Raw genomic sequence first — 14,705 nt, forward strand, 5'->3', positions numbered from 1 at the left:
GTTAACGACTTCAAACAGGTGCCATTAATACAGGTAATGAGTGGGGGAAAGAGGAGCCTCTTAAAAAAGAAGTTACAGGTCTGTGACAGCCAGAAATCTTGCTTGTTTGGAGGTGACCAAATACTTATTTTCCATTATTTGCAAAAAAATTCTTTAAAAGTCAGACAAAATGATTTTCTCAAATTTTTTTTCACATTTTGTCTCTCATWGTTGAGGTCTACCTATGATGTCAATTACAGGCCTCATCTTTTTTAAGTGGGAGAACTTGCACAATTGGTGACTGACTAAATACTTATTTTCCCCACTGTAACAATGAGTTGTGTTCTTATCTGGGAGGTTCAGGTTCATATTGTTGCTCTGAACCTGTTTATAGATTCAGAAATGGCTTCTTTGATTATAAAGGTTGCAAAGTCCTGGTTTAGACTGAAAGTCATCATAATAAATATATATTAAGAGAGATAATTGTTCATATAATTCAAAAACTGACATTATGCAGAAAATATCACTTAAAATCTTTAACGGAGAAAAAAAAACCATAGTCAACAAATGGTCCAAAAGAGAAGAACTTTAAAGAGAACCATAAAAAGTCCAGAGCTGGATATTATCAAAGAATATTTAAGTTCAGAAAATACAATGAATCCGGTATTTCACTGAGCTGCAGCTGTTGGCAGTCTGGTTGGCAATTCATAATTGCGATAAATCTGCAACTTTTCAGCTCAGTCTCACTGAATTCTGCTTGTTCTCAACCAGGTCAAATTTCTGCTTGGATGACTCATCCTCCTTTTGGTACTCAAAAAGTAACAAAAAGCTGGCTGTGTAATATTTTAGTTTTCTGAGACACTGATTTTTTTTTTGTAATTTGTAGGCCATAATAATCAGAACTACAAGAAATAAAGGCTTCAAATATTTCACTCTATGTCAAATTTTTGAAATAGCAAAGTTTTTCAACAGAACTGTTTATAGGACTAGAAACAACTGGTGAGTCAACACTGGTGACACTGAAAGTTTAGTCCATGAATTTTCATTTACCTGAGCATATTCCACTGGGTAAAGGCAAGAGCGCTGACGCAGCATGGAGAATAAGTGGTAAACAAATAAAACACTTGGATAATAAAAATACACATATCAAATTAAGATCAGACGGATGAACGGATGAGTGGGAAAAGTCGAAAAAGACAAAAATATGATATGACTCGAACAAGAGGCTCATTCAGATCTAAGACATTCTTCTTTCAACTTTCCCTTCATTATCAAAAAGTCAACAGAAGTACAGCAGAGACTGTTTTTTAAGTAGAGATCTACCAGTTTGACTCACTCAATCTGCTGAGAACAGCAGGAGTTATGGCTCTCTTGCCACTTATTATGTCACACAGAACAAAGTTTGTTCAAGTACGTCTTTTTAGGCGCTTAAGTTTCAAACTCCATGTGTCTTCTGAATGGACAGAGGTGGTCAGAACATGTGTCAGTAATGGTATGGGGCATGTTCTGAAAAAAGTCTTAGTCTGCTTGTTTGGTCCAGATCAAAACCAGACTTTTTTTTTTCGTTTGGTGCGGTTTGCATTTTCATTGTGCTTTTTTTGCAAGTGGTGGACTGCCATTTGTCAACAAAGACATGCAGGTGATGATCATGGCTCCCAATGGACAGAAATGACGGGGGCGGGACAGAGCACACACCTGGAAAGAAAGATGGAAGTCCTGCAGGATGCAATTCTGAGGTGCTATTGGTACAACTGCAATCCCTTTTAGAAATTCAAGAGCATCGCATTCAACAGCGATTTCACAATGATATACTTCTAATTTTGGGACGGTGTCAGTGTGACGCAAATCAAAAAAAGAGGAGATGCTCTGCGTGCCATGACCCACAGCATGTTGGCAGTAGAATTGCTAAAAAGAAGATGGCAAATGAGGTATGATTTCAGTAAATTTACTACCCTTACAGAAGACTGATTAGCATGGCGGCTCGTGAAGTCCAAAAAAGGCGGATGCTTTTTGTAGTTGGTTCGGGTCGAGGCTAGTCTGTATTCACACCAGAAGAAAACAGCACTAGAGTTTGTTTGGAAGAAGACAGAGATCACCTCAAAAAATGGGTCTCAGTCTGGTTACTTGGTCCGCACCAAGGTTTGCATGAGTGTGTTTACACCTGCATAAAAGATCCGGACCAACGGGGGAAACGAACTCTGGTCCGTTTAAAGGTGACTAAATGCGTCAGATGTGAATACAGCCTTAAATGTGTCTGGATGAATGGGGTAAGTGGCTGCAGCTGGGACTAATGAAAAGTAGGGAACAAGTGAGATGAGAGACCAGACTGAAGAATAAGAAGTTGATGGCACAGAGAAACATACAGGAACAAAACTAAACATAAGAGATGTCAAAGCATGGAAACAAAATAAACATAGCAACAAAATCATAAAACAGTAAATTAAAAAACAGGTCCTGACAGGCTGTGATGTAAACATTACAGAACAAAAAGAGGCAAGAAGCAGAACTCATATAAAATGTGTGATGGACGTCTCCCTCATATTATTTTCAAAACTCAACAAATTAACTCAGTTTAGCATCTTTTATTTAAAGGTTAATAGATCTTTTATAGAAAGTTGCTGTGTCACCATCGATCTTCCCTTGGTTTGTTGTTGTTGTTTATTCTTGCAACCAGGTGATCGCCAAGACCATACACTATTACTTCATCACGATGACCCGACATAACTATTAAAAAGTTAAGCGTTCTCCTGTTGTTACCTCTGTAACTGGGCGATCTCCTGGCTGATATCATCCAGCTCCTTTATGCCAGTGAACTCTCCAGAACCCATGGAACTAGAGCTGTCCTGCAGAGAGACAGAATAGGACAAGAAAGGTGGAAGGCAGCTTGGTGAAGTAAAAACTAGATAATGAAATGAGCCGTGGCAGACTGGGCTGAGAAACAGAGACAGTGGTAAAGATAGGATAGGAGCGATAAAGAAAAGGAGAAGCACAGTGGCTTAATTACCAACATGTGTGTGTGTGTGTGTGAGTGTGAGTGAGTGAATGAATGTGTGCATCATCACACACTAATTACCAGGAACAGATACTGAACGTTGTTAGAACAATACAATTCTTCTTCCACCCGTCCTCCCTATTAAATTCCATAACCTGCACGTCAGTGAAAGTTCTGTTACATCCAGATTAGGAGCAGAGACTGTGGCAACAGTGTAAATGGCTTTGTCCTAGCGTTTACATTTATTATGTGAGACTATTGTCTCACATAATAAATGTTGACCCTTTCAGGAAACACAGGACAGGTCAAAGCAAAAAGAAGATTAGCATTGTCTTAACCAATCAGAATGCATTTTGTTCCAGTCCAGTGCTGCCAACTTTGTGACTATGTTACCATATTTTGCAGGTTTTCAGACCCCCCTAACAACCATCACAACAATCTGCTGTCTTTTTCTTGGGTTGTTGAAGACTTTTGGTGACTGTAGCTGAGACAAATAGTTATTTTCTAATAAGCATCAGGTGCTGCTGTGGCCCCACATACAACAAAGGTACGAAGCTGCGAAGGTGCTTCAAAGTCAAATGAGATTTTCAATTAAGTGATATATAATAATGAATGAACAGAAGACAAATATTCAAAAAAGACAGGAGCAGAGAATAAAAATAAAGAAAGCATAATCACCCTTCTAATTTCTGACAGAGCTGCCATCTCTGATCCAACTGGAGTCATGAATCCTGAGATAGTCTGAGGCAAAATAGAAATTTTTTTTTATTACAAACATGAAGTCGAGTCAATTTATAAAGCACATCTTCAAACAAGTTTTAACCAAAGTGCTGTGCAACAATTTAAAAGTAAGTGCCACAGCCACAGTGCATGACTGGGCTTATGTAATATTCTAATTTAATGAGAGAAAGAATTTTGAGTTTTCATTAGCTGTAAGCCATATTAATCAAAATTAACAGAAATAAATAGCTGAAAAATTTCACTGTGTCTCTAATGAATCCAGAGTTATGAGTTTTGAATTAAAATACTTCAATAAAAAAAAATGTTCAATGCCATTCTAATTTACACTCAAGTATAAATGTAAAGCACAGGTATCTAACTCTGCTACATGTTAACTACAAGATACAATTTGTATGAAGAAAGTAATAATTAAAATAATATAATAATGTTTATAATAATAAAGTCATATGAAGCTATGTAGCTCTTCATCTAAAACACATGGTAATATATGACTGAATAAACATTGACTGTTGGGTGAGAGAGACCTACTGGTACTGGAGTTCCTCTGTCAGAGGGGGGGATCATGTCTGCCGTCAGTGCCTGCGGAGGATCGATGCCTTTGCTTACTTTCTGCTGGATGAGATGCATGGCGAGAGCAAACTGCTCCCTGCTCAGTTTGCCTATCTGCCTGGTGTCTGCCAAAGCCCTGCAGGGTAAAAGAACACATCCAGGTGGACTCACTGTCACCGAGCATGCTTCAGACAAATTAACCCTCATCATCTCTGGTAACACCCAAATATATATATATCTTAAAAATCTAATTATTTATACAGATATAAACAGTATATCTTATAACAACTAGAGATAGGACTGGCAGCTGGAGCAGAAACTCCCCCTAGTGGTTAGATGCAGTACATTGTTTAAGTTGCACCCCTCATGTAAACAAATTAACATTTTACCAACTAAAACAAATTAAATACACTCCAGATCTTTCATTTGTCAGATATAACAAACTGTGTGAATGCTGACTCTGCATTAACACAACTGGTATACACACCAATACATGTTTTTCAGTTTCACTACAACCATATTCTTTGTACCATTTTAACCATTTAAATATGTAAATGTTCAACTCATTCAGTGCATGGGTGCTATGACTGTTGATTTTTATAACTTTTATATTTTTCAAAATATTAATTATTTTACAAACATGTTACCCCCTAAAATACTTTGAGATATTTGCAATTTTTTAAATAATTGTTCATTTGAAATCTGCTTCAGCATAGTTTTTACCTAACATTTATCTACTTTGGATTAATAAAAGTAAAAATACTTGATTATTCCCTTGAGTGAAAATATTTAGACTAATTTAGCTAGCCTTTGTCTTCCTTCACCTTATAGACAACCTTTTGCTACATTTAACTTTTAGCTTACATTTAGCTATTTTTAGCTGACCGGTTGCTCCATTTTGCATTTTGTAGTGCTTTGCTAAACAGCGAACTTTTAGCTACTCTTGGCTTTTAGCTACTGTTCTGTTTATTTATTTATTTTTTAGATTTAACAATTCAGGATCAGCCTCTTTAGCAAATTCCAGCAGTCACTCATCATTCAAACTCCATTTAAGCAAAAATAATAATAATTAAAAAAAAAAACAATTTGACAAGCTTTTATAGGTGAAGCTAATTATTACCTGGTTATTGTGAAATATTTTAGTTTTAGGTGGTATCATTCATCCAGACTGAAACATGTTCTTACCATATGTGTGCAAGAATATTCTGAGAAAGTCCAGACTGCATGAAGATATCTTTCACTTCCTGTCCACTAACAAATCCGTCAAGGTCAGCGTCGGTCTTTAAGAAGATGTCATCGTACCGCCCACGTTCTGACACCGGGACCACCCAGTTCAATGAATGCTAAAACACAGAGATTCATGTTTGTTCTGAGATCTCCTGGTTTCAGAACCGATAGGTCTAAAAACACAAATCCAACTGAAACAAATGTTTCATAAAGTTCAATGAAAATGAAAAGTTTAATTGTGGATTTTTGTAACTTGGTCTATCAAAGAGACACACATAAAGCCTTGTTTGAGTTTTATCTGCTATTTATGGCCACGTTCACACTGCAGGTCGTAACGCTCCATCCTTTTTTTGTTTTGGCAAGAATCCATTTTTTTTGTGCGGACTTTCTCACATTTTAAATGCGACCTGCAGTGTGAATACAGCCTTCGACTAACAGAAAACAATAGTCTTTAAAAAGCAGACATTTAAAATGTTCAGAAATGTTACAGTAAGTGTTCTGTTCAAATACTCAATAATCTGTGGTGTGTTTACACAACAGCTGAGTGTGTGTGTGTGTGTGTTACCTGTCCTGACTTCAGTGTGTGTTTGGGCGATAAGCTGCCGGTGCTGTTGAGTGACGTCATGCTGCCGTGAGACGGCGTGGAGCGCAGCGAGTCTTTGGGTGGTGGGGGGCTGGCTGGTAGTCCAGGAACCGTGCCCGTTACTGAGCAGAGACTCTTCTTCCGCTTAGATGGGGGGATGAGAGAAGAGGGGAGGAGGGCAGGAACTGGTTCCTTCTCCAAGGCCCGGTACACCAGGTGCATGGCCTGCAGGAAACAAATACTGCTTTTCTAAAACCACCTTAAAGCTGACAACACTTTGTCTGAATGCAAACAAAACTCCTGTTATCATTAAAGCGACAGCTGACTTTGCTGTCCTGTTTATACTTTTCCATAGGGCTTTTTGCAATCTTTCTGCTTTTTCAGACATTTATACTGTTTATCAAACCTACGAACAAGAATAGTGAGACGTGACTTTTTACGTTCGTAGCTTTTAGAATTGTCACATTTTTTTTACAAATACTTTCCTCCTTGAAATGAATTGACAGAGTTTTAAACTAAGATTTTATGTTGAGAAACGATGGCGTTGTAGCCGTTTTGGTCATACCTTGAAAAAAAACCTTTTATGTTGCTAATTTCAGTTTTTAAACATGTTTTTCCTGGTTTCAGTTTCTTTGTTAATTTTAGCTTTAAGAACTGAAGAGATCAAATTTCAGCAACGTCATTCTACACTGGTTTGTTGAAAAAAATGCTATTTTCTCTAATTTAAATTTATGGTGAGACAAACTGAAAAAAACTACAGTTTCTGACACAAAACTGTAGTAAAACTATACTAATATACTCAAAATAAGAAAAAAAAAAAAAGGGCAAAACTTACCACGGCAAATTCATCTCTGTCCAGATGTCCATCTTTGTCGATGTCACTCAGGTCCCAAACCTTACAATAGAAAACAAACAGGAAGTGTCTTAATAAATAGCATGTTCTCTTTGATATGTCAATAGCAGCTTCAAATTTATGTTGCTTTTCTTTTTGGTTAAACATGACACATTTAGAGTTTTACAGTAAAGTCTTTAACAGTGATGTTGTCTCCCCTCATTGTAGCTCTGAACCTCTGGATACTTTGTCCACAACACAAACAAACCACAGCCTCTATGCTAGAGAAAACTTAAATGTTTTGGTGGTTTCACACTTTGACTGAGTTAATTACAAATAGGCATTTATATTTTTTAAAAACTGTGTCCATGTGAACAAGAAGCCTAAAGTGAATAAAAATACCTTCCCGAGGATGTCCAGAGGCAGCTTGGAGTTGATGAGAACTGGTCGGACCTTCTCTCCCGACAGCAGACCATTTACTGGAATCAGACTTTCAAAAATCCCATCAAATTTATTTTTCTCCTCAGGCTGCAAAGATAAAGACACAAGATTTAAATTAAAGAGCATTTCAATAAAGCACATATTACCAGTACCAATTTCAAATGCATATTAACTTTTTAACATTCAGAGCAGTTTATTTGAGCTGAGTTCTTCATGAACTGAACCTAAAAGATGAAGTCTTTACAATTCTTTAAAGTAACTGAAAAACCATACGTTTCATTAAAACCAGAACCTAACCAGGCTGGATCTGTTGGAGACTAGTTGTTGACCAAAATTCTCAAGGAAGTCTAAAATATCTTGTGACAACTGTGGTGGTTCTCCATTTCCTCACACTTGTTTCAGAGACTCACAGTGTTGTTGCTTAAATTATAAATGTTTAAAAGCTTTGTGGATCAAATGTTCTCTCAAACACTAAAGCTGGATTCATACTCTGCAAGAAGGGCAGAAAGTTGCTCTTGCCGATGTAGCTGCCCAACAAAAATCAGATCATTTTTTTTTCTGCTAGGTGCCCAGCGAGCTCGCTCTTCACACAAGGTCTGGGCAGAACTTTGTCCCTCAGGGGTATGCTTATGATTGCTACGATTATGACTGTTCCAACAAAACTTATAAAGATCGTTAAATGGTGAAGAACTCATGGAAGGAGACAGAGCAGAGACACTGGGGGCTCTTCATGGCTGTGCTGGCTTCTAATCCCTAAATGCACTGGTTAATATGCAGTCTGTCAAAAACAGTTGTGGTTTCTTGGCAGCAAATTTGCAAATGTCAAAGACGTGCACTGTCTCATTATTTATAATAAATATGTGTGGTTGTCGTAAGATAGGCAAAGATTTGTACATGGTTAAATATTGCCTAACCCTAGTTGGCAGCTGCCATGGTGGGTATGAAACAGGCCGAGGTGGGGTACGATGCGGGAAGAGGTAGACAACAAAACAAAGTGCAGGAACTAGAACACAGTGGTCCTAAGCTGTGCACACAAACAGTTGTGAGGAAGTGTTTGTTTTCTTCCTTTGATTTGTTTATTTCTAGAGTTTTCTCTGTTTCCCACTGTGTGTTCTTCCCCAGCTCCTCCCCTGCACACCTGATCCTCATGTGTCCTCCCCAGGTGTTTCCCATTGTCTACCTGTTTATTCGCTTTTATATTCTGTGTCCAGTCAGTTCACTGTGCTTTCCATGTCAGGAATGGTTGTCCTCCTTTTTCTGTTTGTGTTTTTGGATTTTGTAAGTACTTTTTTTAAACTTTTTGTCAATCTCTTTTTTTTTGTAAATAAATCATTTTGTTTTATTCCTGATTTAGTGTGCTTCCTGGGTTTTAACGCACAAACCATAACAAAAACAGGCCGTGATTTTCCAAAACTGGCTCCACAACTTGCTGGTTGCAAACACAATTTCGAGTCTCAAACAGTCATAGCTGAGTGAGTCTGGTTGTGGTGATAACCCTCTATCCTCAAGTCATTGTTGTCTTTCAGGTCAAGTTGGTGTTTTAATTCTGATTTGATCAAGTCCTGAATGAATACTGCAGAAACCCCTACCATTTGCCATAAATCTCAATATTATCAAGTAGGGGTGCACCAATAAATCAGCCGGCCAATTTATCAGCACAGATTTCCTTAATTTTGGGAGAATCAGTTGATATTTGGATGAGATCGGTGGAAAAGATCAGCTTCTCATCTACCTCCACGAAGGTCTGAAAATCAGCCACTGTCCCCTGTTGCTCTGCTGTGAGCACTACTTAATGTCCAGTTAAAACAAGTTTGTATTGTTTCAAAGGTATTTTTCAATGTTTTTCAATAAAATAAGACTAGAATATTTAAGGTGTATTGTGACATTATAACACCCGACAGTGTCAGTCATTTTACAAAAATCTGCATCTGCAGGTCAAAAATCTGTGATCCACCTGAAAACTGCAATCGGTGCACCCCTATTAACATGTCTGAAGCACCCTTTGAGATCAGATACTTTATCCTGCAATGCTGATTGATCACAACCATCCCTACCCCAAACAATTCCAGACATTTTTGTGACTAACTAAAATGCTCACCAACTAGTCCCCAATAGTCACAGCCAAGTGAGACACTGATAACAGGCTTCTGTAGAATTTGAAAGACATTTTGAAGAACAGGGAAACAACTAAAACATGAAGATTAGTGGTCTCTGAGAACCTGGATTGATCACCACTATGTTACTGTGTGTGTGTGTGTGTGTGTGTGTGTGTGTGTGTGTGTGTGTGTGTGTGTGTGTGTGTGTGTCTGTAATTGAACGTACCTTAACAGCCCAGTGGGGTTCTCCAGAGGCAGAGGTTGTGGTGCTCAATAATGGACTGCTGGTGTCAATCTGAAATCAAATATTTACTCTCAAAGCAGTGCTACATGAACATTCAGGACATTTTAATGCAATTTATTCACATAGAGCCTTAATTAAGAAAGCTTCCTGGATGAGAAGTAAAATGTCTTCAGTGTCAGAATAGAAGTCCAGTTGTTTTTTTTTGTTTTGTTTTGTTTTGTTTTTTAACCTTTTTTGGGGAATATGTTCACACACAGTTAAAAGCAGAAACTGCTGAAAAAGAAACAGGTCTGGCAGTTTTTTTGTTGAATTTTGTTAATTAAACATCAATTTTTATGAAACATGCTTTGTAATTTTAATCTTGTTTCGGAGCAGTCATTTTATAGGCAGTAAATAATCAGTCACAATTACAGACATAAGCCCTATTCTGACGGGATTAGTTTTACCTAGGGACCCCATGCTATTTGTAATAATTACAGAGATCGTCTGTGTTGTTAATCCCATGAGAATCGGCCATGTCAGTAATTTGTAAAGTAAAAATTCCCCCGCAAATTACCTACCATAATTCGCTGAACTCTGAGGTCCTGTGATAATATTAATCCAATGTGAATAGACATCTCTGTGATTTGGACAGGAATGGACTGAATCCCATATGTAATTAAGCGGTTTTGGTTTTCTTGGTGCATTTTTATTTACTGTTGGTGAAGAACGGAGGCTGGATTGGAGTGCACTGAAAACCTTTTCGGTCCCGGGCCGGAAAAACCCGACACGTTACGTGCGCCATTAAAAAAATAAAAAATTTAACAAAAAATTAAAAAAAAAAAAGTCTGAAGAGTGGGAGCAAAATCAGATGCAAATGGTGGCTCACTGTACGGTAAGAATTTTTTTTTCCTGTTTGTAGTCTTCTGGCTGATGTTGAATGTTGAGCTCTGGCCGTAGCGCAGCAGGCACATGCTTTGGGTAGCTGGCGAGCGCACTCTCGCCAGCTGTGAAGGTGTTCATATGTCAACCCCTTTGGACGTTTATCTAATGAGCCTTAAAAATCTATAATTTTTCTAAAAATCCGTACCACTCGTACCCGCGCGTGGGGATGGGGTGGGGGTTTGTCGGCCGTGTAGATGACAGTGCCTGTTGTAAGCAGGAGGAAAGGACAGCGGAAAAAGTGGAGAACTTGATGTTTATGTTTTTTTTTTAAACGTCCGTTCAACGCCATGTTCAACAGACAACAACTAACCAGGCTTCAATGTCACATTCGGGAGATGTCTGTAAATTTCAGGAAAATCTCAGGCTTTGGTTATCCCGTGCGAATGCGCCACGTAAAACACAGACATCGGGGGGTAATTTATTTATTACATGGGGTCCCTAGGTAAAACTAATCCCGTCAGAATAGGGCTATAGTTAAAATCAGATGTTTACATACATTATAAACAAATAATTTTTAAATCACATTAAATCCAGCTAAGAGACTTCCTGTTTTTGGTCAGTTCAGATTTCCAAAATTATTTAAATGAATACTGAGAGAGAGGTTTTACAGAACTTATTTTTTTTACTTTATCTAATTTTACAGAACTTATTTTTTTTACTTTATCTAACATACACCAAGTTTACTCTTTAAGCAATTTGGGAAAGCCCAGGGGTCGGATTTATAAAACTTGCGTACGCACAATTTGAGCCCAGAAACTTGCGTACGCCACTTTTTACGCYAAGGTTGTGATTTATAAAATCCAAACTTGACGTGAAAATGTGCGGTGCCTCACGCCAGTTCTGACCCATGCGTACGCTCATTTTGGAGACGTGAAACTGCGACACAGATGGTGAAGTGAGGAATTAGAGCCACACTGTGTAATGATCACCGTCGGATATTTAATTTACCTTCAGAATCAGACTTAAATAAAAGTTCCCGTGCGCAACTCCATTCATCTGCTTCCTCCTCAGACGACCCCGACCCATACAGACCCCTCCCCGATAAGAAAAGCAGGACAGCAAAAGGTTTGGATACACGCGCAGCGCGTGTATCCAGTCCGTGTTTGTCACGCGCGCGCGCGGGGGATGCGTGCGTTCGAGCGTGTGTGTGTGCATGCATGCGCGCGCGGGGCGGGGGTCTGCCGCGGGTAACAGAGCAGGCAGGAGGGGGAGAGGACGAGAAGAGCGGGGGACTTATTTCTAATTTTACCTGACTTATTTAATTTAATTTATTGTTTTTATCGTCCTGCAGGCTCTGATGGGAGATTGAATTGAAGCTGAGGTTTTTTATTTTTGTTTTTTATAAAAATCGTTAGATTACTCCAAAGCAAAATGAGGGAAAATCTGTGTCAATTACAGACATTCTGTTCACGTGAGCAGCTGTCAGTCAGCACCTGTCATCCTCCAGATGCACGATGGAGCGTGTCTGAACCAATCACTTTTGTTGGCATTGATCAGCTGACTGATTTAAATATATCTTAACATTCATGAGGTACTTTACATTGACTGTTTATGGTTGAATGTGGGCGTGTAGAGGGTAGAACCTGAGGCGGGACCTCGTGCGCAAACTCTGACGTGCGGCTGTGATTTATAAATGAAAGATGCGCAGAAACGTGCGTACGTATGGTTTTATAAATCTGAATTTTTTTTGGCGTACGCCATTTCCGCCTTTTGTCCGTACGTTCACTTTTAGTATGGTTTCCAMGCAATCCTTTATAAATGAGACCCCAGATGATGATGTCATGACTTTGGAAACCTTGATTGGTTGGCTGACAACATCTGAGTTAATTAGAGGCACATCTTTTTATTTTGGCTGCTCCCTCCTTCTACAAATGAAATGAAAATTTGGCAATTTTTTTTTATTTCTTTATGTCGACCACCACAGCCCACATGTGGAACGGAGGCCAGATTTACTGAATTAAAGACCTTTAATGAGCAGATTGTTTATTCTGTGCTGTTGTGTAAAACCTTAGAATGAAAAACAAAAACAAATCTGTTGAATTTGTTACCATGACTGAAGTAAGAAAGAAACAAAAGCTTTAAAGACAATTTCACACTCACAAACTTTGGAGGAGGGACAGTGAGGTTGAGGTTGGACACGCTGACTTCATGACCACTCTGAGCACAGGCCACCAAACGCAGAGCAACATAAAAACCCTGCAGAGAACAACACTTTGCTTCAGCCTCTCAAGTACTACAGGGAATATAATCAAAGACACAAAATATCTGTCAGAGCAATTTTTACCATATAAAAGACAGGTAAGCTTTATCTAGCTTTTACAAGCTAATGATCAACATGTCAGCTGATGACTGGAGGACAGCACCATAACAAAGTCCTTGTTTGTTTTAAAGTGCTTGAGAAGAATATATATAATTTCCTTTCCTACTTGTTTATCCAGAAAGCCTTTTCCATCAGGATCAGCCAAATCCCAGATCTGAAGCACAAAACACAAACATTTTATCATTACAGACACAAATGACCTAAAATCATCTTGTGATGAGAAAACAGTGTTGAAGCTACTTTTGGTCAAATCTTGAAAATGACCAGCCAGTGGCAGCTTCATGCAGGTGTGACTCATGTAAGGTTTGAATACAGAGAGGTGAACCTGCTCCAATGAAGCAGGACTGTGTCCAGTGTAGGACTCTCTGACCCCACCCTACCTTTCCCAGTGTCACGTCAGGTAGTCCAGACTTCTTCAGGAACAGGGCAGCCTCTGTTGGTCCGACTCTCCCTGTATTTCCAGGATCCACCTTAAAAGTAGATACAGTGCTCTTACTCATATTGTCTCATACAGAAATAAAATAACTCATAATAATAGTAGTTACTGCCTTCTCACCTGTCTGTAGAAACTTTCATACATAGGGTTTCCACTGGACAGCTGCACAGAAACACACACTCAAAAAGGAGCAAAGCACTTGTTTTTGGTTTACATGTATGACTAACAAGCAGTTCCTTTGATCAAAATGAATAAAGCTGTCAGCAGCAACTCAGTTAGCAGCTAAATGTTTTTTTTACATTAGAAATACTAGAAGATAAGTGAACCTCATTCTGTAATATTAGCTGATCTTCATGAACAGATATAAGATATAGATATAAGGATATTCCAGGGGACAACCTCTTGACAAAATCTGCTTACCTGCCAAAGGTTTTGGCTCTCTGCAACCTTTACAATGAAATTAGCAAAAAATATCAAGGAAAATGTAATTAATTGGTTGGAATTTGTCCTCATTCTAACTTTACCAGCCCCTCTTTCACCTCTTTTCTGAAGTGCGTCTCCAAGCAGCTGGATTTGATACTGTTCCTTTAAGGCAGAGGTTCTCAAACTGGGGTCCCAAGACCCCCAGTGGTCTGTGAGAGGTATCTTGGGGTCCTCAAAAAATTTCGCTAAACTGTTAATTTGGATTTTATTTTTAAAAGTGCATGGAGAACAAAGAACTTCTTAAACAAACATAATAAACTTTATAAATATATACAGTATATATTCATGGTATTTAGGGGTTGAAATGAAAATAAATTATCTTTTAAAACAGTATGGGGTTTATGAGGGGGTCCCTGGATTTTTTTTTTTTTTTTTTTTTTTTGCACCTATAAACGGTCCCAAGACCCTAAGGGCTTGAGAACCCCTGCTTTAAGGAACTTCAAGAGCCCCCCTCCGGTTTCCAGACCAGTCTGCTCCAGTTAGCTTTTCCTAGCGGTGCAGAAACATTTTATTTACAAGTTAATTCAAAGACGTAAATACAGTGGGGAAAATAAATATTTAGTCAGTCACCAATTGTGCAAGTTCTCCCACTTAAAAAGATGAGAGAGGCCTGTAATTGACAACATAGATAGACCTCAACTATGAGAGACAAAATGTGAAAAAAAATTTGAGAAAATCATTTTGTCTGACTTTTAAAGAATTTTTTTGCAAATAATGGTGGAAAATAAGTATTTGGTCACCTACAAACAAGCAAGATTTCTGGCTGTCACAGACCTGTAATTTTTTTTGAGGTCGGTAAAAAAAATGAGGACGATAAGTTTCATTTTCCTGCTTGTTTGTTTACTTCGTCTCTCTCCC

General features: G+C 38.4%; 1 protein-coding gene across 3 annotated transcripts in view; it reads right to left on the reverse strand.

Moving 5' to 3' along the window:
* The window catches only part of eps15l1a (epidermal growth factor receptor pathway substrate 15-like 1a), a 41,782-nt gene that overhangs the window by 23,863 nt on the left and 3,214 nt on the right, over positions 1–14,705 (reverse strand). For 2 of the 3 annotated variants that reach the window (XM_014008090.1, XM_014008091.1), the window contains exons 2-13: positions 13,485–13,526; positions 13,309–13,398; positions 13,035–13,082; positions 12,709–12,804; positions 9,667–9,735; positions 7,306–7,431; positions 6,907–6,966; positions 6,054–6,296; positions 5,447–5,604; positions 4,241–4,397; positions 3,650–3,712; positions 2,737–2,822 (exon numbers count right to left, since the gene is read on the reverse strand). In XM_014008090.1, the coding sequence (XP_013863544.1) occupies positions 2,737–2,822; positions 3,650–3,712; positions 4,241–4,397; positions 5,447–5,604; positions 6,054–6,296; positions 6,907–6,966; positions 7,306–7,431; positions 9,667–9,735; positions 12,709–12,804; positions 13,035–13,082; positions 13,309–13,398; positions 13,485–13,526 (1,238 nt within the window). Of the gene's footprint in view, positions 1–2,736; positions 2,823–3,649; positions 3,713–4,240; positions 4,398–5,446; positions 5,605–6,053; positions 6,297–6,906; positions 6,967–7,305; positions 7,432–9,666; positions 9,736–12,708; positions 12,805–13,034; positions 13,083–13,308; positions 13,399–13,484; positions 13,527–13,784; positions 13,812–14,705 lie in introns of all 3 variants that reach the window. The other variant, XM_014008089.1, reaches the window with a different exon arrangement.

Source organism: Austrofundulus limnaeus, unplaced genomic scaffold (genome assembly GCF_001266775.1).
Source record: "Austrofundulus limnaeus strain Quisiro unplaced genomic scaffold, Austrofundulus_limnaeus-1.0 Scaffold47, whole genome shotgun sequence".
Taxonomy (NCBI): Eukaryota; Metazoa; Chordata; class Actinopteri; order Cyprinodontiformes; family Rivulidae; genus Austrofundulus; species Austrofundulus limnaeus.